General features: G+C 42.3%; 1 protein-coding gene across 1 annotated transcript in view; it reads left to right on the forward strand.

Moving 5' to 3' along the window:
* Positions 1-23,629, forward strand: part of LOC127039436 (disintegrin and metalloproteinase domain-containing protein 20-like) — a 143,933-nt gene that overhangs the window by 82,173 nt on the left and 38,131 nt on the right. The window contains exons 13-15 of the mRNA XM_050933226.1: positions 3,964-4,053; positions 7,606-7,798; positions 17,444-17,549. Coding sequence (XP_050789183.1) covers positions 3,964-4,053; positions 7,606-7,798; positions 17,444-17,549 — 389 coding nt within the window. The remainder of the gene's footprint in view (positions 1-3,963; positions 4,054-7,605; positions 7,799-17,443; positions 17,550-23,629) is intronic.

Here is a 23,629-nt window from a genome sequence, read left to right on the forward strand (position 1 = left end):
CTGTACTCACTTCTATGACTCAGATGAACCCGAAATCCTTCTTGCCTTCTGAGGAGCACTGCTCTACAATCACCTGAAGTGGAGCACCCACAGGAACAGCACTCAAAGAAGGAGAGGGTTACTCACCTTGTGCTATAACTGAGGTTCTTCAAGATGTGTGTCCCTATGGGTGCTCCACTACCCACCCTCCTCCTCTCTACTTTGGAGTTTGCAGTAAGGATTCTGCGGTAGAGAAGGAACTGCATGGTTCAGGTCATGTATGCAATAGATGCGGCACCAATGGCACTGTGAGATGCCTTCTGCATACTCGCAACCCCCGTGGATACTGCTACCGTAAATCTCTGATCAGATGTCAGTGCATTCCAGCACCATTGAAATGGAGCACTCCCAGCGACACACATCTCAAAGAACCTCAATAACTGCACAAGGTAAGTAACTCTCTCTTCTGATGCAAACAACTATTATTCTGATCATAGGGCACTGGGCCTCCCAATGACAGTCAGTCCTGATTTGAGAAGGTCCTTTATATCATGAGTGAAACTCTTCACCCAAGAGTCTACATCAGTGAATATGAGCAACCAGTACAGTTACATTGTCAGAGTGGAGTGGTTCCCAAAGGAGCAATTGGCAAGAGTAAGGCCTGTAGAACTTGCTGCTGGACTCAGTCAAAGGGAATCCACTCTGCAGTTGTGAACCTGGTGGACTCTTGAATCTTGTTCCCCTGCCTGCTGATGTGGTTTCTCTGAACCAAACTATACTTCCCCTAATTTCAGCAAACCGTGGTACTTCAGGACTGCCTTGTGATATGCTTGTCCACCCAGAAATCTTTCTGTTTCTGACTGAGATATTGTTCACGCACTCATCTTACAATCCATGTCCAGCTCCTTATAACTACTCTGAATAACATAGCAAAGAGGTTGAATTCTGGCTTTAAGTGCAAAGTGGAACTCAACCTAAATTATGAAGCACTCCCATATTAGATGTGTTGTACTAATTTAGATGGAATATATGAGTCCAAAGAGTCAAAGTCAAAGCCAGTCACTGTCCAATATTAACCAGTATTAAACAAGGTTTGGTATACAGACACCACAAGCTACTTAGTATCATGGCAAGCACCCCAAATCCATTTAGAAGAAAAGGAAAAACAGTCCAAGCATTTGAAATGTAAGGTCTTAAATATGGCTTTTATTTTAACTATATCCCTTATTCTTTTTCCTTAACTGGACAGAGATTTTAGAAGGAAAAAAACCTCATTTGGCAGTGTTTTAGATGGTGTCAAAGACGGTAATAACTATTCTTTAGATGGTGTCAAAGAGGAAGGTCAGTTGAAATGGGCCGGTACTGTTGTTTTAGCATTTTTTCTTGAAGTCCAATCCTGACTAACCAAGCCAATCACACAAAACGAGATAGAAAAGAACAGCAAAGATAGAAATTGTAACTTCTATTTCTTGTGCTGACTCTTACTTACAACCTTATTATTGGAGAAATACAGGCACAGCACATGGCCTTATCAGCCACTCTGAGACCTGACAAACTTGTACCAACATTGGGCTATTTAGGGCATTGTTTTTAGCTGCCTTTCTGCTCACAGGTTTACAGCCATGTTGCAAAATATATAGTCTTGGCCAGCTAAGCCAGGCTGTTATTAAACAAAAGGAAAAAGAAGAGCAATGAAAAAGAGAAGAAACAAGGTGGGATAGGAAGAGGACAAACTGGGGAAGATTAGGGGTGGGAGTGAAGAAAGATGAAGTATCACATCCAAGCTAGGGTTCAGGATTTAGCCAGAGCATGTAGAGGTTGCAGTGCCCTTCTGGGTTCCTTTTTTTGGCCTACGTTGGTCAGTGGAATCAGTAAAACCCTCTTGGTTTAATTTAATTCACTCTATCTCCATCTTACGTCTTTTCTTAAACAATGTCACATAACAGGTCATTGTGACAATTTATAAACCTTCGCTTTCTTTGAGGACTTATTTCCCCTTTGGTGAACAGCTGACATATATTCCTCTCTATCTGGTACTATTCTCTTCTTGGTTCTTTTAGACTTAGAGTTAAAAGGGTTTAGTCTTTTCTTCCTGGGAATTGGAAAACCAAGAGATACACTCTTGTTTGTGGTAATTATTATATAGCATCACTTCAAAGCCTAAATCATTTAGGGCTTGTCTATACTTGAAATGCAAGGGTGCCACATATACAGTACTGCAGTTCTGTCTACATCATAGTGTTGTATACATCAGGGATGATTTCAGCTTAAATATATCACACAGGCGTGTGGATTTTTCACACACAAGAGTGACTTAGCTGGATCAATCCAACTTTTTAGTGTAGACCAGGTCTTACACTATCATACACCATAATCTACTTACATGGGAAGCTTCTGGGGCTAGGGACATCAAGCTCAGCTTTCTTCAGCCTCTTCAGGTTCCCTTCTCAGAGTTCTACTAACATTTCCTCACTTAGCCCATTCTGTAGGCAAGTCTAACCTGTGACTGTCCTGTCACAGTTACCAGATCTCCCTCTTTCAAGATCCACTTTCCAACTGTCACCTTGACCAACCCCTCCCGTAGTTCAACAGCTTGAGTAACTTCACTGGGGTCAGTGTGACATCAGTGCTAACTCAACCAATCACTACCCATTGTCTGCAGCTAATTTGCCTGCCACAATTCTATTGGCTATAATGACTCTGGTATGAGGTGTGACTGTACACATGTAGCTTTCTTGGCCAAATTCACGGCTCTTTAAAGATGTGGCTGCATACTAGCTTGGACATCAGTGCTTAAAAGGCTCCCCGCCTTGAAAGGGTGCCTTGGCACCACTCCCATTTTGGCAACAGAGCCAGGAGAACTAAGGCAGAAGTACAGGGGATGCCCTTAAAGCATGGAGACATTGGGACTCAGGGACTATGCTATCCCTACACCTAATATCACATAGTACCTGACTCACTAACACAACCCTGCAAGCCAGTGAGTGAATTACAAATTCAGTGTTGTGTCAGAATCACAAGTACACTTTGGTTTCTTTGTGCTACTCTAATGTATTGGTGAATCTACATTTAAAAGTTTACATCAAAATAAAACTATTTAATTTTGTTTTCACGTATCTTAAAATCATTAGAAATATTACATATATCTGTGGTACTTATGTGACCCACGTCACTGTAATGACTAGCACCTCTCCATCTTTTTAATGTATTTATACTCACAACACACCTGTGAGATAGTATTTCTCTATTGCCCCATTTTTACAGATAGGGAACTGAGGAAGAGAAAAACTTAGTGACTTGTCCACACTCCAGCAGAGCAGGGAATTGAACCCAGTGTCCTTTGTCCCAGGCTGCTGGACCATCCTTCCTCTCTTGCTAGCATTCTCTTTGGATTCTTTGTGTAGCAGAAATAGCAAATAATAATAATAATACTTGATAAAAATGCTATGTAATTAGAACTATGGTTAGGTTGACCATATTTCCCAAAGGGAAAATGGGACACCATGTTGGGCTATCCTGAGCCGCCTCCTCCGCCCTCCCCACACTGAGCTGACCTCAGCTGCTCAGCTAGGCCCTGCCTGCCCCTTGCATGAGGCTATGGCTGGGGCTAGCATTGTTGCTTGCTCAAGCCCTGCCTCCTCCCCTGCTTGAGGCTGGCATCACCACTCACCCACTCCTGTACATTCCTCTGCACCCCACTTTTTTGGCAAAAGAGGGCATTTGTCCTGTTTGTTGGCAAGAACAAATGGGGAAAATGCCCACTTTTGCCAAAAAAGTTGAGTTAGCTGGGACAGGGCTTAGAAAAGGGACTGTCCCGGCCAAAACAGGGCATATAACTATTTTGAGAAATGGGAGTTTGCCTCTCAAATTCACTGAGTTTTGTTACCCTTTGAAATCAAACAATAAATGGTAAGAGCTGTGTTATTATAGGAGATTCCCACGCCAGATTTTTAAGGTAAGGTGCCGTTCATTTTGTACTTGAAGGTGTGCCTGCGGAGTGGTTGTTGCCTATCCAATTGTACAATAAAACCAGGTGCTGCTTGTATTTCTGGACTTTGCTGCAAAAACTGTCAGGTAAGAAAAACATATAGTAGGTTTTGTATTTTATGGTAAACTGAATGTTTAATGACTTTCTTTTAAAGTTAACACCAGTGGCAATGCTATTCATTTTCACAGTTTCCTTCTCAAGTATTAGATCTGCTAATCCCATGTAGATGTGTTGGGATTATAGCTGGGCAACTTGTTTTTAGAAAAATAGTTGCCTAACCCTTAACCCAAAACTATTCGCTACTTCACGTAGAGTTCACTGAATGATTTTGACCAAAGCAAAATATCAAAATGTTTCAATGATATTCAAATCAAATATTTTTGTGTTGGCTTTAGGCATTTTGACAAAAGCAAAGGAGGAAAATTTTGCAAAAATTCTAGGGGTAAGGCTCCTTTATAACGATTAGCCCAATGGCTAGGATCCTCTCCTAGGATGTGGGAAGCTGATATGCAATTCCCCGCCTTTGGCTGATGTGGAGAAGAGACTTAAATTTGGGTTTCCTATATTACAGGAGAGTGCCCTAGCCACTGGGATATGGGGTGTCAGTGTTTCTCAGTGTCACCTGTTGAAGCTGTTCCATTTTTAATAAATAATTAAGTAGTCATTGGAGTAGGGACTTGAACTTGGGTCCCCTACATCCTAGGTAAATGCCCAAACTACTAGCCTAGAGAATCATTCTCACATTCCTTCCTAGGCCCAATAACTATCCATTATCATTATTCGTGACTGAATAGTCATTGGGCCAGGGAAAGCTTGAGAATAATTCTTTAACTTGGCAGTTATGGCACTCACCTAAGATAGCAGCTAAACCTGTCAGTGACAAACTGGTGAGAGGGTGAAAGAACTTGCCCATCAACATCCTCTCCAGAATGTTCTGGTTCTGTTGGCAATGCATGGCTCCAAGCCCTATCAGAATGTTTACTCAGCTTTTGGGAGTGAGCTTCCCAGCCTAGGTCATCACACTTGTGCTAACAGTGTGTGCTCTAGTGTGCTGTGCAGACAGTGCTTTGATGTTGTGGCTTGGGCTGGAGCTCAGACTCCAAACCTGGGGTGGGTGGAGTGAGCTTGAGAGCACAAGTTCCAGCCTGAGTCAAAATGTCAAAGCACCATCAACACAGCTAAAAATAGTGCACTAGCACAAGCCCTGCTAGCACAAGTGTGTGGACCTTAGCTGGGAGGCTCGCTTCCAAATGCTGTGTAGACATACACAAAGTGACTTCAAAACATCCCCAAATTGATATTTCCCCCAATATTGTCTTCCTACATGGACTTCTAATTTCTCTCTATTATCCTTCTCTTCCTTTGTCGTCTTCCTGGCATAGCCTGGAGCACCTTTATTTCCAGAGTCATCTGAGCCTAAGAAAAAGAGAGCCAACTCTCCATCTCCCCGTACAAGACATCCTTATTTAGATGGAAAGAAGTTCTTCTGCTCTCTCTGGACACCTCTCTGAGATTCCTCAGATCAACTGGAAAAGACATAGTTGACAGCCAGGCTCCCAACTAAGGGGTCCGCAATAAAGGATAAAGTCACTTCCTCTAGACTCTAGAAAAGCCTATGTCAATAGCAGAGAGTTCTTATGCTATCACTGATGCAATAAATGTGTCATCTGCTGCCACAGGATCCTGTACAGTAGCAGAAAGTGCTTAGATTCAGTCCACCCTATAGATCAGTATCTTAACAGGTCAGGACATACGGGACTCAGCAGAGAAGCTCCCTGGGATTGGAGAAAATCTTTCTCTACCATCCTTTCATCCCTTTACTTCTGTATTCATGCGTAGGAGCCCTCTCAGAGCAATCCATCTTCATCACATCACCCGATCCTTCCACCCAGTTGCTCAGGGAAACTGGGGAAACATTCCAAAGGATATTTTCTGATAGATGTGCAGTGTTGGGCACATGTATAGGCCTTTTCCCCCAGTGCCCAGTTATTCAGAAATATTTTCCACAAGGCTGCATTTACTCAAAGATTCATGGAGTCATCTAGAATCAACATAGGAGGATGCATCCAGACTCTACTTTCAGGCCACGGATAAAACAAAACATATTTTTACAGATCTACTTTGCTGCTCCAGACCTGTCTTTCTTTCGGAAAACAGAAATGTCAGCCTCTCTCTCTGATTTCTCCTTGTGGATATCCAGCCATCAGTTCAAGCACAACAAAGCTGCAACAGAACTCTTCATCTGTTTCTCTCCAGCCCCTCCATGCCGTCCCCACTACCTCCTTTCTTGATCACTGGACAGTACCATCATGTCTGTCCCTTAGGCCTGTAACCTGGGTGCCATCTTTGGCTTAGACCTCTGTCTAGGACCTCAAATCCGGGCATTTTGTAAACTTTGCCAATTCTTTCTGCATAACATACCAAAGATATGGCCTTTCTTTTCCAATCACATACCTAAAGCTCATCCTTGTTTCCATCATCTCAATTTGATTACTGCAACATCCGTTTCTCTGGTCTTGACAAATGCAATCTTTGCCTACTCATATTCTTTCAGAGTGCTGCTGCAAATTTCATTTTCCTAGTCTGTCACTTTGATCATGTCACCTGCCTCTTTGCTTCCCTCCACTGACTCCCTCTTGTCACATTTGTCTTCACCTAATTGTTTTTACCTTCAAGGCCCTTCATGGCCAATCCCCACCATATCATCTCTTGTTTGCTGTTGAGCGCTCAACACTCAACTCCAATCTACCCGTGATGCCAGCCAGTTAAATTTTCAAACGAGGACTTTCTTGCTTTCTCCCTTGCTGTCCCTCATGTTTGGGAGGAGCTCTCCATAAACATTGATTAAAACTAAGAAGTTACCCTCCAAAACCCATCTCAAAACTCTGCTTTTCCTTAATGTCTACCAAAAATTGACAATAGTTAGGCTTCTGGTGAGCTGAGACCACTGCCTAACTAGCTGTCCAATACTGTCAAACTGTTTCCTTGTATGCTCCCACATCTATCTGTATCCATCGTTTGTCTCTTGTCTTATACTTGGGTTCTGGCTCTTTGGGGCAGGGACTGTCTTGTTGTTCTGTGTTTGTACAGCACCAAGCACAATGGGGTCTGGTTCCTTGACTACGGCTCCTAGGTGCTACAGTAATACCACTGGTACTAGGTGCTCATTCTGGAGAGGATATAGATAGGTGGGTCCCATCCCCCTCTCCCCAGTGACTGACAGATCCAGCTTCTGAACACTGTGGGTGAAGTGTCCCCAGCTCTAGTCTCAGCAGACTCAACATGGGGAAAAAAATGAGTAGATGGGCAAAAACTATTTTTCCTTTCTTCATTGCTATTGATTAAAAGCATGAAAAGTTTATCATCATTTGGGAGTGGAAAAGAATCACAAATATTTTAAATATTGGAATTAGAGTGCACTCCTTAATAAACAGCACAAGGAGTATTTATATTGCATCTTCCTCTTATCTTACCTGTGTTAAAATAAATGGCAAAGAAACTGTAGGTGGTTTTTTTCTTACCTGTTAGATGTTTGGGGACTTCTAAAACAAACATATATTAAGAAGGTAAATGGTGGCTCATGAAATAGGCCTCCAGAGAGAAATCACATCCAGATCCTTGTATTCTTATTTTAACAGTTTCATAGACAAGGAAAAATATGCAGAGAAAGTATTGGTGAGTGTGACCTTCCTGAGTACTGCAACGGGACTTCAGACTGGTGCCCAGAGGATGTATTTAAGCAAGATGGAACTCCATGCGGTGACAATGACTGTTGTTTCCAAGGGAGATGCCGTAACCATGAAAGACAATGCAAAGCTATATTTGGCAAAGGCAAGACCTGCATTATTATTTACAAAAACACATAGCCACATCAATTAACTCTTACGAAATTGGCCAGTTCTTAAGTGATACCTAATCTCAAGAGGGCAAACAGACTTTTTGGGCGAGGGGGCTCTGCATAAAGGGGAGAGAGTTTGTGTGGTAGCTGAGAGTGTCTGCAGTCTTGGTTGATCCTGCCTCACATCTGCTAGGAATCTGCCCTTCTCCCTGAGCTTCCCCTGTTTAATCAGTGGATTTTGCATATCACGCCTACAGATAAGGATTGTTATTCTGTAACACTAATCACTAACAGTCTCACTGTGCCCTACTTCCCCTGTTGGTGGATTCTACATACGTCCTCAGCTCAGGAAGCAATAGACGAGGTTTGGAGTGGCTCCTAGTACACAAGACAGCTGACTTTTGGAAACAGGTGGTTTGGAAAGTTGGGGTAAATACCTCCTTAAGTGGTGTGGGTGTCTTCTTTGGCTACAGAAGGTGCTAAGTGAGAGCTAATGAGATGGGAAGCATTTTAAAAAGGAAAGAGTGCTGAGACACTCAGGAAGAATGTAATCATTCTCAATATCTACTTTGGTGTGATAGGGTGGACTAGATCCTGAGGCCCCTTGCTGGAGGCCTTGTGGCCCTGCCTCTTCCCTCCCCAGAAAAGAGCAGAGGAGAAGTCCTCCAGTCAGCCAATCAGAGTTGCTGCTGGAGTGACCAATCGGGCCAGAAGGGCCATATAAACGGAAGCAGCAGAGGCAGAGCAGCCAGTTCCTTCTGGTAGGTCAAAGAGGGAGGACTGGGTGCCTGGAAGAGCAACAGAACCATGGACAGGTCAGTGCAGGCAAGCTGACACCAAGGGTCTAAACCCAGAGTCTAGCCAGACGGGAGGTGGGCTATGATGGGCCCTGCTGTTCTGGTTGAAAACTGAGCCCAGGGAGGGCTGCCGAAAGGACACCAATGGAAGGTACTGAGATGGGCCCTTGTTGGGCTCTTAAACAAGGCAGTACCTCTGGAGAGGAAACCTTGGTTCTATGTCCACATACCAGGGCCGTGAAAAAGAACTGGCGATTGTATAACCCGGAATGAGAGACTGTGTCTGACTGAAGGGCTGAGTCACTGAAGACCTGCTGAAAGAACCATCAGCCAGGGAGGCACTCATGAGAAGCAGGTGCCACCCCATTGTAAGAACTGAAAGAAAAGCAGGCATACACCCAACCAGAAAGGGAGCGCCTGTCAGATATGAGTGCTGCCCTGTTCAAAATTAAGTGATTGCAGGCATGTATCAGAACAGAGAGGGGGTGCTCATGAGAGGCAGGTCTTGATACCATTACATTTGTTCTGAAGGGTTAATATGCTAAACAGATGTAAAATTCCCAGTTTCTATGCATTTGGGTTGTTTGCAGTGCTCATTCACTATTTTTACTAGTTTATGGTGCTGAAGCACACTGCATTTGATTTTTTTTAAAACTGGATACTTTACTCAACAGATATTGACTATATTAGACTGATGAAAAGGTGACAACCCTTGTTCTCAGGGATTAAATGACTCAAACCCCCAGTGTCTAGTTACTAGTTATAAATATTTCCTTGCCTATTTTACACACCAAAGAAAAGATGAAAGCTCTCGATTTTTAAATTTGGAGATTTTTTTTCTTACTATGTTTATGGGTGCTTCCTGTTCTGGAGATTAGATTCCAAAGAGGAGGAGGAATGCTGTTTTCTCAAGCATCAGAGCCCTATAGTTAACTTTTGAGGAGAATCAAATGGTTGTGAGAATTTGGGGAATCAGACATTGGACTCAACTACTTCATTTCTGTTTGATTGTCATGAATGCAGGAAAGGAACATAATCTCTCATGTTCTCTTGTGAGGCGGCTCCTGATTACAGGGAATTATCTGTACTCTCTTGCTAAATTGAGCATTTCCTCAAAAAATCACTGTACTCAAGATATTCTATTTTAGAATTCTTCTTAGGATCAGACTAAAGGCAAAACCAGAACTGTCAGTCAGGATAAGACTTGATTCCCTTACCTATAGTTGCCTAGAAGTTCAGTTCTACTTCCAGACAAACTAAAAGGTAGTCTCCGGAACTCTTCCTTCACTCTTTGAAAAATTCCATGAATGCCTGCCCAGAGAAGCCAAAATAAACCTCTTAGCTGTTCAGACTGCTAAATATAAAAGTGACAGTTTTAGAAATGTCAGGACATAATAACCAAGAGCTAAATTCACAGGATCACCTTGCCCACCTGCTTGTTGATCTCCTCAAAGAATTCTAGTACATTGGTGATGCATGATTTCCCTTTACAAAAGCCATGTTGTCTTTTCCCCAACATACCATGTTCTTCTATGTTTCTGATAAATTCTGTACTTTACTATAGTTTCAACCAATTTGGCTGCTACTGAAGTTAAGCTTACCAGCCTGAAATTGCCAGGATCACCTCTGGAGCTTTTTTTAAAACTCAGCATCATGTTAGCAATCTGCCAGTCATTTGGTACAGGGATTGGTTTAAGTGATGGTTTACATACCACAGTTAGTAGTTCTGCAATTTCATACTGGAGTTCTTTCAGAACTTGGGTGAATACTATGTGTCCTGATGATTTATTATGGTTTAATTTATCAATTTGTTCCAAAACCTGTCTCTACTGACACTCCAGTGTGGAACAGTTCTTCAGATTTGTCACCTGAAAAGAAAGGCTCAAGTGTGGAGCTCTCCCTCACATCCTCTGCTCCGAAGACCAATGCAAAGAATTCATGTAGCTTTTCTGCAAAGGCCTTGGCTTCCTAAGTGTTCCTTCAGTGGCCCCGTTGATTGTTAGGTATGCATCCTGCTTCTGATATGCTTTTTTTAAAAATGCTGTTAGTTTGCATGTCTTTGGCTAGTTGCTCTTCAAATTCTTTTTGACATGCCCAATTATACGTTTACACTTGACTTGCCAGTATTCATTCTCCTTTCTATTTTCCTCAGTGTGATTTGATTTTCAATGTTTAAAGAATAGCTTTTTGTCTATAACAGTCTCTTTTACTCTTTATATCCATTGCCGAATTTTTCCTCCTCTTCCTGTTTTTTTTCTTAATATGGGACATATATATAACTTGATCCTCTTTTGGGGTATTTTTGAAAAGTTTCCATGAAGCTTGCAGGCATTTCACTCTTGTGACTGTTCCCTTTAATTTCTGTTTAACTAACTTCCTCATTTTTGTGTATTTCCCCTTTTTGAAGTTAAGCACTGCTATGGTAGATTTCTTTGGCATTTTCCTCCTTGCAAGGATGTTAAATTGAATTAAATTACATTATGGTTGCTATTACTGAGCAGTTCAGCTACAGTCACCTCTTGCACCAGATTCTATGCACCACTTAGCACTAAATCAAGAATTGCATCTCCCCTTTTATCTCTGCATCCTGTCCTGAGGTGGCATGTTCCCATTCAGTATGGGGATAGTTGAAATCCCCCATTATTACTGGGTTTCTGTTTTTGTTGCCTCTCTAATCTGCCTGGGTATTTCAGTCATCGTCACCATCTTGATCACGTGGTTGGTACCATATGCCTGCTGCTGTACTCCTCTTTGAATTTGTATTCATACATATTCTGTGGAACTGTTTAATTATTTTTAAGGTTTTTACTATATTTGATTCTATTCTTTTTCTCACATAGTGAAGTTCTCCCACCAGCATGATCTACTCTGTCATTCCTATGTATTTTGTACCCTCGTATTACCATGCCCCATTAATTATCATTCCATCAAGATTCCGTGATGCCTATTATATCAATATCCTCATTTAATACTAGGATGTCAAATGAACCCATCTTAGTATTTAGACATCTTCCACTTGCATACAAGCACTATTAAAATTTGTCAGTATTTATTTATCTGCCTTCATGTGATGTAATTGAATGAGACTCCTCTTCATTCGACTGTTTCTCTTCAGTTTTAGCCTCTCCTCTTTACTAGGGTATAGAGTATCCCCTTTAATAAATCCTCCCCTAAAGGATGTCTCTGTCTGAATGGTATAATCCTCCACACCTAATGTCTTTCCCCCAAGTCCTTAGTTTAAAAACTCCTCTATGACCTTGTTTAATTTTACATGCCAGGAATTACTGCATGAGGCTTTCTTCATTTTTCACATATACCCAGTTCCAAAGTACTTGTGGGGGAGGCTGCAGCCAAGAGTTCTTAGGGCTGTGAGATTCACTCAACATCTTCTGATAATGATGTGAAGATTATGGATATTCTGGTATTTGCAAAATCCCTTCCTGAAGATCAGAAAAAAGTTGTCTGATGACCTCATTTCTACAGGACAACTTCTTACAAAAACATGCTTTAAGGGCATTTGATGCCTCTGACACTTGTGCCAGAGCAGTTGCGTCTGCCATCACTCTCAAATGACAAGTGTGGCTTAGATCATCTGGACTCTCTACAGAAACAAAGGCTAGAGTGGAGAATCTTCCCTTCGAAAGAGAGAGATTATTTAATAATAGGATAGTAATAGGACTTTGAAAAAATGAAAGATACTAGGTTTACAGCCAGACCTTTGGGGTTATAGCCAGAGCCCAGACCATCTGTTGTACCAGTCTTCGGCTATCAACACACCCATACTCAATGTTGTCTTTGACGTCTTATTTTTCACATAAGCACAGCTACCATCATCAGCATCCTCAGTAAAGCAGAAGATCTTTTGCAAAGAGAAAATAAACTCCAGGGTGAACATCTGGACCAGGCCTCAAGTTTCATAAGAGTCCTGAGAAGTGCAGACCGTCAGGTCCTGTCTGACAGGACAGCTAGAGTGCTATAATGCCAGAAAAATGGATATTAGAAATAATACACAGAAGATACACTATCCAACTCAATTATCTCCCTTTATCATAATCCCAGTTCAGAGTCAACTCTCATGTGAACCTACTGAGAGCAGAAGCTCTTTCCACAGGAAGAAGAGGTTATAGTACAGGGGAGTCCAGTGTTAAAACATTTTATTCCAGGTACTTCCTAATCCCAAAGAAGGACTGAGATCTCTGTCTTGTAATAGACCCAAAGAAACTCAATTCTTTGACCCTGCCTCAACCAGGCCATCTTCAAGGATCTGAAATGCAAAAAAAAGAATCCTACTAAAAGTGGAAACTAGATCAAATTACAAAGGATAAATATAAACAAAGAACACAAGTATGTAGGGAAATATTAGAAAGGCCAAGACACACAATGAGACTAAACTAGCTAGAGACATAAAAGATAATAGGAAAACATTCTACAACTACATGAGAAGCAAGAGGAAGATCAAGTAAAGGATATACCTGTTACTCAATGAAGGGAGGGGGAAACAATAACAGAAAATGTGGAAATGGTTGAAGTGCTAAATGACGTTTTTGTTTCAGTTTTCACCAGAAAGGTTAGTAGTGATTGGATGTCCACCATAGGGAATACCAGGGAAAATGAGATAAGATCAGAGACTAAAATAGGGAAGGAAGAAGTCAAAAATTACTTGGACAAGTTAGATGTCTTCAAGTCATCGGGGCCTGATGAAAAACATCCTAGAGTACTAAAGGAGCAGACAGAGGCAATGTCTGAGCTACTAGCGATTATCTTTGAAAACCCATGGAAGATGGGAGGGATTCCAGAGGACTGTAAAAGGGCAAATATAGTGCCCATCTATAGAGAGGAAAATAAGAACAACACAGGGAATTACAGACCAATCAGCTTAACTTCAGTCTCCAGAAAGATAATAAAGCAATTATTCAAGCAATCAGTTTGCAAACACCTGGAAGATAATAAAGGGATAAGTAATAGCATGGATTTGTCAAGAACAAATAGCCAAACCAACCCAATAGCTTTCTTTGACAGAGTAACAAGCATTCTGGTGTGGGGGAGTGGTAGATGTGGTATGTATATCTTGACTTCAGTAAGGTTTTTCATATTGTCTTGCATGGCCTTTTCATAAACAAACTAGGGAAATTCAACCTAGATGGAACTACTATAAGGTGTCTGTGTATATGTTATCAATGGTTCACAGTCAAGCTGGAAGGGCATATCAAGTGGGGTCCCACAGGGGTCAGTTCTGGGTGCTATTCAGTTCAATATCTTCACCGATTATTTAGATACTGGCATAGACTGTACACTTACAAAGTTTGTGGATGACATCAAGCTAGAAGGAGTTGCAAGTTCTTTGCTGGATAGAATTAAAATTTAAAAATGATCTGGACAAACTGGAGAAAAGATCTGAAGGAAATAGGATGAAATAGGACAAATGCACAGTACTCCACTTAGGAAGGAGCAATCAATTGCACACATATAAAATGCCTAGGAAGGGGATACCGAAGAAAGGGGTCTGGGGATCATAGTGGATCACAAGCTTAAGTGTTATAGCTTCAAATGGAAGAGATTCAGTCTTTGAATAAAGACTAGTAATGTAGCTACAACAATGGCTCCAGTTCATCATATTTTAGAATAACTGCTGCAGCTGACAAGTATCAGGGGATAGCCGTGTTAGTCTGTATCCACTAAAACAAAAGTTGTCCAGTGGCACCTTAAAGACTAACAGATATATTTGGCCATAAGTTTTCAGATGCATCTGAAGAAGTGAGGTTTTTTACCCACGAAAGCTTGTGCCCAAATATATCTGTTAGTCTTTAAGGTGCCACCGGACTCCTTGTTGCTACAGCTGAAACTTTTATCAGCAATTAATGTCCATCTAGCAGCTATATTAGTATACCACACTCTCATAGATAACAAGTCTGTATTCACACACAACACAGTTAAGACCTTCGTGAAGGGGTTCAGTAAATCTTCCTACACGTTAAAGACCATTATCCAGCATAGAACCTCCAGTAGCCAGTAAAGCTTCCATTTGAGCCAATAGCACAATGGTGTTTATTTTAACTCTCAGTTAAAACAGCTTTTATCACAGAATCATAGAAATGTGGGGCTGGAAGGGACCTTGAGAGGTCTTGCAGTCTAGCCCTCTGCACTGAGTCAGGATCAAATAAACCTAGACCATCCCTGACATGTGTTTGTCCAACCTGTTCTTAGAAAACCTCCAATGGGGATTCCAAAGCCTCATTGGAAGCCTATTCCGTAGCTTAGCTAACCTTATAGTTGGGAAGTTTTTCCTAATATCTAATCTAAGCTCCCTTTCTGCAGGAAATGAGGTAGCCATACCATCTGTGTAGTTACGGTGCGCTGCTCTGTGTTGAAGTACTCTCAGTTCCTAAGGTACTAGCAGCATGCCTGGTGTACCGCAACTTTGAAGCAAGTCCTGTAGGTGGTTTTGCAGCTAAGCCTTGTAGATGATAGCCCTGATAGGTCCCAATAATCACTCAGCCCAATGGTTAAGTGAAAGGGTAATGCACTAGGGCTGCAGGGAAGGGAAAGTCTGCAAATATGCTAGGTATAAAGGCTTAAGAGTTACAGTTCAAAGTTCATAATAGGGGGTTCTTCTTTGGGGCCGTGGGGCAGTCCTATTGAAAAGCAGGGTTCTTCAGGATAGTGCCTGGGGTGCCTATTGAAGTGAATAGGCTCTTGCTGGTTTCCAAGCCATGCTCAGTTTCTCTCATTGGGGCCCTATGCTCTGGCTTCCTGTCACTGCCCTGTAAGTCCCATACAGACTTCCTCCCAGCTGTAACATTCAGCAGTCACAGCCTGTTCCACAGGTGGCTCGGCATACTGTTCCTTCTTTGCAGCTCCAGGTTTGTCATGTGGCTGCTGCTTTTAAACAAACAGAGCCCAGCCCCTCCTGGTTCAGGACCTTTTCTCCTCCTGCCCAGAGAAAAAGGAAATACAGTGTGAAAGGCTCACGGGGGTTGAAGTCTCTTGCTTAGCCAATCCATCATATCTGCTAGAAGAGAGTAAATTGCAGGCCGTCATGGTTGACCCACCTTTCACTCTTTTTATAAAGATAGAGGAGAGCTACATCTCTATCCCTAATGTGGTAACTGAGTTTTAACTTTATCTGTCAATTAACTCACCAGTAATTTTTTCTAAGCTCACACCTGTGCAGGATAAAACACACTTCTTACTGTAGGTGCCCTTTTCAGCTTATTATTTCAATAGGGCTAAATGATTCAGATAGTGCTGTAATCTATTCATTTCTATCCTGATAAAAAGAAACAAGTCCTCAAGTCTCATACACTCTCAGAACTGGTTAAGCTGTACTTTCGTGAGACCTACACTTTAGCATCAGACCCTGTTCTGGAGAGAATTCAGTCCCATTCCACTAGGACCAAGGCAGCTTCAATGGTATGCCTTAGACCAGGGGTTGGCAACCTTTCAGAATTGCTATGCCGACTCTTCATTTATTCACTCTAATTTAAGGTCTCGTGTGTCAGTAATACATTATAATGTTTTTAGAAGGTCTCTTTCTATAAGTCTATAATATAGAACTAAACTGTTGTTGTATGTAAAGTAAATAAGGTTTTTAAAATGTTTAAGAAACTTCATATAACATTAAATTAAAATGCAGAGCCTCTCTGGACCAGTGGCCAGGATCCGGGCAGTGTGAGTGCCACTGAAAATCAGTTCATGTGCCACCTTAGGCAAGTGTACCATAGGTTGCCTACCCCTGCCTTAGACATATTCCTTTTATACAGATCTGTAGTGTTGCAACTTTGAACTCTTCTCAAACATTTTACAAAACCCTACTCTTTGTATTTAGGATCCAGATTTGATGCACAATTTTGCAGGGCAGTACTTCAATATCTCTCTATTATAGGACCCATCTCCATCCAAAGGGAGTGCTGCTAGTCTAACTGTCCCACAAGGTGGAATATGCAGAGGACACTTGAAGAAGAAATGGAAGTTATCAACCTGTAGCCAGAATTCAAGATGTACTCTGTATAGTCACTGTCCACACTCAACCTTCCTCTTCTTTAGAATCCTAAGTACAACCTGAGAATTGGAGGAAGTGGTGGAAGTCACTGAGGTGGGTGAAGTGCCATGCCCCCTGTTATAGCCAGGAGTGGCTCTAGCTTTTTTGGCACCCCAAGCATGGCAGTCAGGCAGCCTTTGGCAGTGTGCCTGCGGGAGGTCCGCTGGTAATGCAGAATTGGTGGTTTGCCTGTAGGAGGTCTGCCGGTCCCGCAGCTTTGGTGTACCCGCTGCTGAATTCCACCGAATCCGTGGGACTGGCGGGCCTCCCGCAGGCAAGCTGCCAAAGGCTGCCTGACTGCTGCCCTCACAGGGACTGGCAGGGTGCCCCCCATGGCTTGCTGCCCCAAGCATGTGCCTGGAGCACTGGTGCCTGGAGCTGCCGCTGGTTATAGCCTTGCTAGGGTGACCAGACAGCAAATGTGGAAAATCAGGATAGGCGTGGGGGTAATAGGAGCCTATATAAGAAAAAGACCCCAAAATTGGGACTGTTTCTATAAAAGTGGGACATCTGGTCACCCTAAGCCTTGCCCTCACAAAATTCAGGAACAGTGAGGGCAGGGGTAGGAGAGTATGTGAGAGTTCCAACTGGCACTGCTACCTAAAGGTTCCAGCATCATATGTGCACGAGGGGTGCCTCCCATGAGTGTGAATATGGAGACTTCGTTCCAAAGAACTATGGTTACAGATGAATAACTTCAGTTTCCCCTTCATGCCTTGAAATGATTGGAGAAATGAATAGAATACATTGTATGCTTTATTTCTGTCTTGTCATTTACCTTGTGCTTTCCTCTCCCCTTGCAGCAGCACATCTGGCCCCATTGAATTGTTTCAAAGCAGTGAATACTAAAGGTGATCGGTGTGGCAACTGCGGTGGGGATGGACTTACTTACAATAAATGTCAAGACAAGTAAGTTTTATATATATAGATGTCTCCGATCCATTGGAAAATGTACTAAGAAGAAACCACTGTAACAAATGAACAAACAAAACCCGTTATTTTAAGTAGCGTCAGAAAATAAATCAGACAAGTGAGAGGAGATGCAGAGCAGCATTTTACGAGCAGTACAGTTTATTTAAACCTTTCATTTTCAACCCCACTGTGTTTGATAAGGCTTGATTTTATTTTAAAGGTATGTGATGTTATGAGTGTAATATAATATCTCATTGAAAAGTGACAGGGCCAGAAAGAGTTAATTAACACACAGACTGACCTGACCCATGGCCCAACTTTAGAAACTGGTTAGGAAGATATGTAAATGAATAGAGCTTTGAAATGCAAGTCTGCCTTGTTAGAGGTAGAAGGGTAGGTGTGTTTGCTCAGGTCTTGTGATGTAAGCAAACAAGTCTTGTCTATTGCTAGAGCTTTGATTCAAAGATCAAAAAAGGAATATTAATGTTTAGGAAGACACTTGAGGGAAATAGTATTATTGTCTCTATGTCTCTTTGAAGGTTGTGGTAACCTGTATCTGAACTGTTTAATGGATAAATTACCCTGTGCTAATTGCCAGGATGTTTGGGAGAAGGAGAGTTAAGCCTATTGTTTTCTCAGGCCAAAAGACTGCTGGAAAAGTATAAGAACCCCGGGACATGATCCTGGTTCATCTCAGATCTGCTTTGGGTTTCAAGAGGGGGAAACTTTAAGCCATAAGGATTGAGATCCCCAGTCACTGACTGGAGTCACCCTGAATATGGACATTGGACTATAACCCATGGACTATATCTAAAAGGACTTTTGGCAACTATAAGCTCATCTCTGCTATGTATTGGAACCTCAAGAATTAAATTCAAATCTGTCTGTATATTGATCTTTTAACCAACACTCTCTCTTTTCTTTTTTAATAAATTGTAGTTTAGTTAATAAGAATTGGCTACAAGAGTGTATTTTGGGTAAGATCTAAGTTATAATTGAACCTGGGTATGTGGCTGATCCTTTGGGGTTGGAAGAAACTTTTCTTTTATGTGATGAGATAAGATTTCAGGAATCATCATCATATCTGACAGGTGTGTCTGGACAGAGGCCTGGGGCTGGGCACTTTAAGGGAACTGCGTTGTTTGAACTTCTAAGTAACTAGTGAGGTACTATAGAAGCTGTTCTGTGCTGGCTTGGTAAATGTAAGTATTGGAATAACCACCAGCTTCTCGGGTTTGTATGCCCCATTTTGTTTGCACCCTAATTGAATGACCTCAGCTGGCTCCCACAGGCAGCACCATCACAAGGTAGTTATACGTATTCTTCTGTGCAGGCCAGGAGGAGACAGAAGCAGTATTGGTACTGGCAATGTGACTCTTCCAAACCATAGCAATTATATTATGACTCCCTCTTACAGACTCCCTCATTTCCTAGCTCCCCTTTGTCACTTAACCTCTGGCTTTTAATGTCTTCTCTCCTAGATCAGACCAACCCTCTCATTAATCAAACAGGGGAAGGATGATCATAAGGCTGATTGAGTCTAATCAAGAATGATCCAGGGAACAAAGGCTCAAACAGTCCCCAAACACACAGTCCCAACTGATCCTGTAACTTTAAATAACCTGAAAGAGAGAGAGAGAGAGAGAGAGAGAGAGAAACAAGCAGTCAGACAAACTCACTAACCTCAAGATTAGTAGTCCTGAACTGCCCATGGGGTGCTTTTCTCTTGTTAAGTTAATAAGAGATATTATTTTCCCAAATTACTGTGAGTCCAGAAAACAGGACTGCTAATATAAATGGGTATAGAAGGGCAATGAAGGGGTGACCTGTCTCCTCTCCATCCAACCCCACTACCTTTTCTCACACAACGCTCTGGGCTGGCAGTTTAGTTTAATAAGAAGTCAAGAAACTTTAATGAAGGTTTGTTTTGTCAACACACAGCCCATTTGGGCTCCTTTCTTGGGGTAAGTATCCAAAAACAAACTTAAAAACAATTTCCCCAGTCACTTACAGAATCCTAAAAATCTATCCCAGGTCATGCCTCTTACCTCAGAGCCTTGGCAAATAAAAAAAGGTTCCTTCCCAGGGTCTCTCTTATCCATTTGACTCTGAGAAGCTGCAATCTATCCATCCTCCCTCCCCAAGAAATGCTTCGACTCTCTTATAGGGAATCAGCTGCTTGGGATTCCTTCCTGTGGCAAGTGTCTCTGGTTGAGTCATTTAGCAAGACTGCTCCAGGCTTCAAGTCTCCTCATATTGGGTTTTTCCTCATATTGAGTTCTTCAGGTCTCCTGCAAGGCAGCTCTCTCACTCCATCTCACTCCTTTTCTTTCTCACAGTTGGCCAAAGAACTTTGTTTCAGGATAGGTGAGTTCTGTTGGTTATTAGGAATAACAGTTTATAATTGTTTATTATGCTCAATCTTAACTAAATCCTATGAACTCAGAGAAAGTATTGATATTATTTAAAATAAGTCATTTGACGAGCTGTTTTAAGACAGGCCAAGTAATGAATGTTAAGAATCTTAAATCCAATTAAATCTCAACTTTTTCTGTTTACCAATAATTGATATTCTCTCCAGGAATTCTATGTTCTCCGGGAATATAGAGTCTAATCATTTGGTACATAACAGGAGAAACTGTTAACAAAAAGCATTTCAGTATCACAATAAAACCAGTTTTTTAATCTAATCTATTGACAGCATTCCAGTTAACTTCCTCTCACCAGGAGGTTGCCTTTGCGTAGGTTTTCATGAGCTTTCTCCAGTGACAGCTTCTTTGTTCTTCTTATGTATCTGTAGCACTTTGTTTGTAGAGATAGACAGGATGAATTAATGGGTGTTATGTGTTGTAGCAGAGGCTGAGGATGTTCATCGCAGAGTTTTTATACTCTTCTTCCTATTGTCATGAAATTATATGAAAATATACCTCCTTAAATCTTGTCATCCTTTCACTGGCTCCATGCCTTCAAGGGCTGGTTTTAGTGACACCCGCAGTTTGTAAATATTCAGTCTGCTTAATGAATATGCAAAGAATGAAGAATGAATATGCCTCTAATTGTCTTTATTCTTCTGTTGCAGAAAAAATATCTGATAACTTTTAGAGTTTTAATTTTCTTTTTATCCTGTCTATTTTCTGAGATATTCCTTAGATTATATTAGAATTCAACAGGAGATATAATTATGTTCCCAAAAAGTCCTAATTCTCCTGTTCTTTATGTAAATTTTTTTAGTTTTCTAAACAGTTTCTTTGGCCTGGTCTACACTACGTGTTTAAACCGAATTTAGCAGTGTTAAACTGATTTAACCCTGCACCTGTCCACACAACGAGTCCCTTGATATCGATATAAAGGGCTCTTTAAACCGGTTTCTGTACTTCTCCCCAACGAGAGGAGTAGTGCTGAAATTGGTATTGCCATGTCGGATTAGGGTTAGTGTGGCCGCAAATCGACGGTATTGGCCTCCGGGTGGTATCCCACAGTGCACCATTGTGACCGCTCTGGAAAGCAATCTGAACTCGGATGCACTGGCCAGGTAGACAGGAAAAGCCCCGCGAACTTTTGAATTTCATTTCCTGTTTGCCCAGCTTGGAGCGCTGATCAGCACAGGTGCTGATGCAGTCTCTAATCCAAAAAGAGCTCCAACATAGACTGTACGGGAGATACTGGATCTGATCGCTGTATGAGGAGACAAATCTGTTCTATCAGAGCTCCGTTCCAGAAGACGAAATGCTAAAGCATTTGAAAAAATCTCCAGGCTATGATACAGAGTCCACAGCACAGTGCTGTGTGACAAGCGTAATGGAAAGCCAAAGAATCAAATGGATGCTCATGGAGGGAGGGAGCGGGTACTGAGGACTCCAGCAATCCCACAGTCCCCGCAGTCTCCGAAAAGCATTTGCGTTCTTGGCTGAGCTCCCAATGCCTGAAGGGTCAAAAACATTTTCCCAGGTGTTTCAGGGTATATGTCATCAATTTACACCCTCCCCCACCCAAAAAAAAGAAAAAGGAAAAAAACGTTTCTCGCCTTTTTTCAATGTCACCCTATGTCTACTGCATGCTGCTGGTAGACGAGGTGCTGCAGCGCTGAACACCAGCATCCCCTTCCCGGTGGACAGCAGTCATATTGTACTGTCTGCCATCGTCATCATCCGCCCGTGAGTGCTCCTGGCTGGCCTCGGTGAGGTTGGCCGGGGGCACCTGGGTAAAAATGGGAATGACTCCCAGTCATTCCCAGCAGATGGTACAGGACGGCTGGTAACCGTCCTCATCATAGCAACTGGAGGCTGAACTCTATCAGCCCCCCCCCTTTCATGTTTAAAGAAAAGATTCTGTACTGCCTGGACTATCATAGCAGCTGGAGGCTGCCTCCCCCTCATTTTATCTCACTAAAAAGTCAGTGTTTCTTATTCCTGCATTCTTTATTACTTCATCACACAAATAGGGGGACACTGCCATGGTAGCCCAGGAGAGTTGGGGGAGGAGGGAAGCAACGGGTGGGGTTGTTGCAGGGGCACCCCCTAGAATGGTATGCAGCTCATCATTTCTGCGGGATCTCTGGGGCTCTGACGCGGAACAGCTGTGCTATCTGGTTCTCTAGTACACTTGCCCCATATTCTAGGCAGGATTGACTCTATTTTTAGACAAAACATAAAGAAGGGAATGACACAGGGAGTCACTCCCATTTTTGTCCATGCGCCCCCGGCTGACCTCAACGAGGCCAGCCAGGAGCAGCCATGACAGCAGCAGACGGTACAGAACGACTGATAACCGTCATCTCATCGCCAATTTACAATGGCATGGCAGACGGTGCAATAGGGATAGTAACTGTCTGCTACCTTGCAAAGGCAAATGAATGCTGCTGTGTAGCACTGCAGTACCGCGTCTGTCAGCAGCATCCAGTACACATACGATGACAGTGACAAGGCAAAACGGGCTCCATGGTTTCCATGCTATGGCGTCTGCTAGGGCAATCCAGGGAAAAAGGGCGCGAAATGATTGTTGCCGTTGCTTTCACGGAGAAAGGATTGAGTGACGACATTTACCCAGAATCACCCGCGACACTGTTTTTGCATTGGGATTTCAACCCAGAATTCCAATGGGTGGGGGAGACTGCGGGAACTATGGGATAGCTACGGGATAGCTACCCACAGTGCAACGCTCCAGAAATCGATGCTAGCATCAGTACATAGATTCATAGATTCTAGGACTGGAAGGGACCTCGAGAGGTCATCGAGTCCAGTCCCCTGCCCTCATGGCAGGACCAAATACTGTCTAGACCATCCCTGATAGACATCTATCTAACCTACTCTTAAATATCTCCAGAGATGGAGATTCTACAACCTCCCTAGGCAATTTATTCCAGTGTTTAACTACCCTGACAGTTAGGAACTTTTTCCTAAAGTCCAACCTAAATCTCCCTTGCTGCAGTTTAAGCCCATTGCTTCTTGTTCTATCATTAGAGGCTAAGGTGAACAAGTTTTCTCCCTCCTCCTGATGACACCCTTTTAGATACCTGAAAACTGCTATCATGTCCCCTCTCAGTCTTCTCTTTTCCAAACTAAATAAACCCAATTCTTACAGCCTTCCTTCATAGGTCATGTTCTCAAGACCTTTAATCATTCTTGTTGCTCTTCTCTGGACCCTCTCCAATTTCTCCACATCTTTCTTGAAATGCGGTTCCCAGAACTGGACACAATACTCCAGTTGAGGCCTAACCAGCGCAGAGTAGAGTGGAAGAATGACTTCTCATATCTTGTTTACAACACACCTGTTAATGCATCCCAGAATCACGTTTGCTTTTTTTGCAACAGTATCACACTGTTGACTCATATTTAGCTTGTGGTCCACTATGACCCCTAGATCTCTTTCTGCCATACTCCTTCCTAGACAGTCTCTTCCCATTCTGTATGTGTGAAACTGATTGTTCCTTCCTAAGTGGAGCACTTTGCATTTATCTTTATTGAACTTCAATCCTGTTTACCTCAGACCATTTCTCCAATTTGTCCAGATCATTTTGAATTTTGACCTTGTCCTCCAAAGCAGTTGCAATCCCTCGCAGTTTGGTATCATCTGCAAAC

Source organism: Gopherus flavomarginatus, chromosome 1, assembly GCF_025201925.1.
Source record: "Gopherus flavomarginatus isolate rGopFla2 chromosome 1, rGopFla2.mat.asm, whole genome shotgun sequence".
Classification (NCBI taxonomy): Eukaryota; Metazoa; Chordata; order Testudines; family Testudinidae; genus Gopherus; species Gopherus flavomarginatus.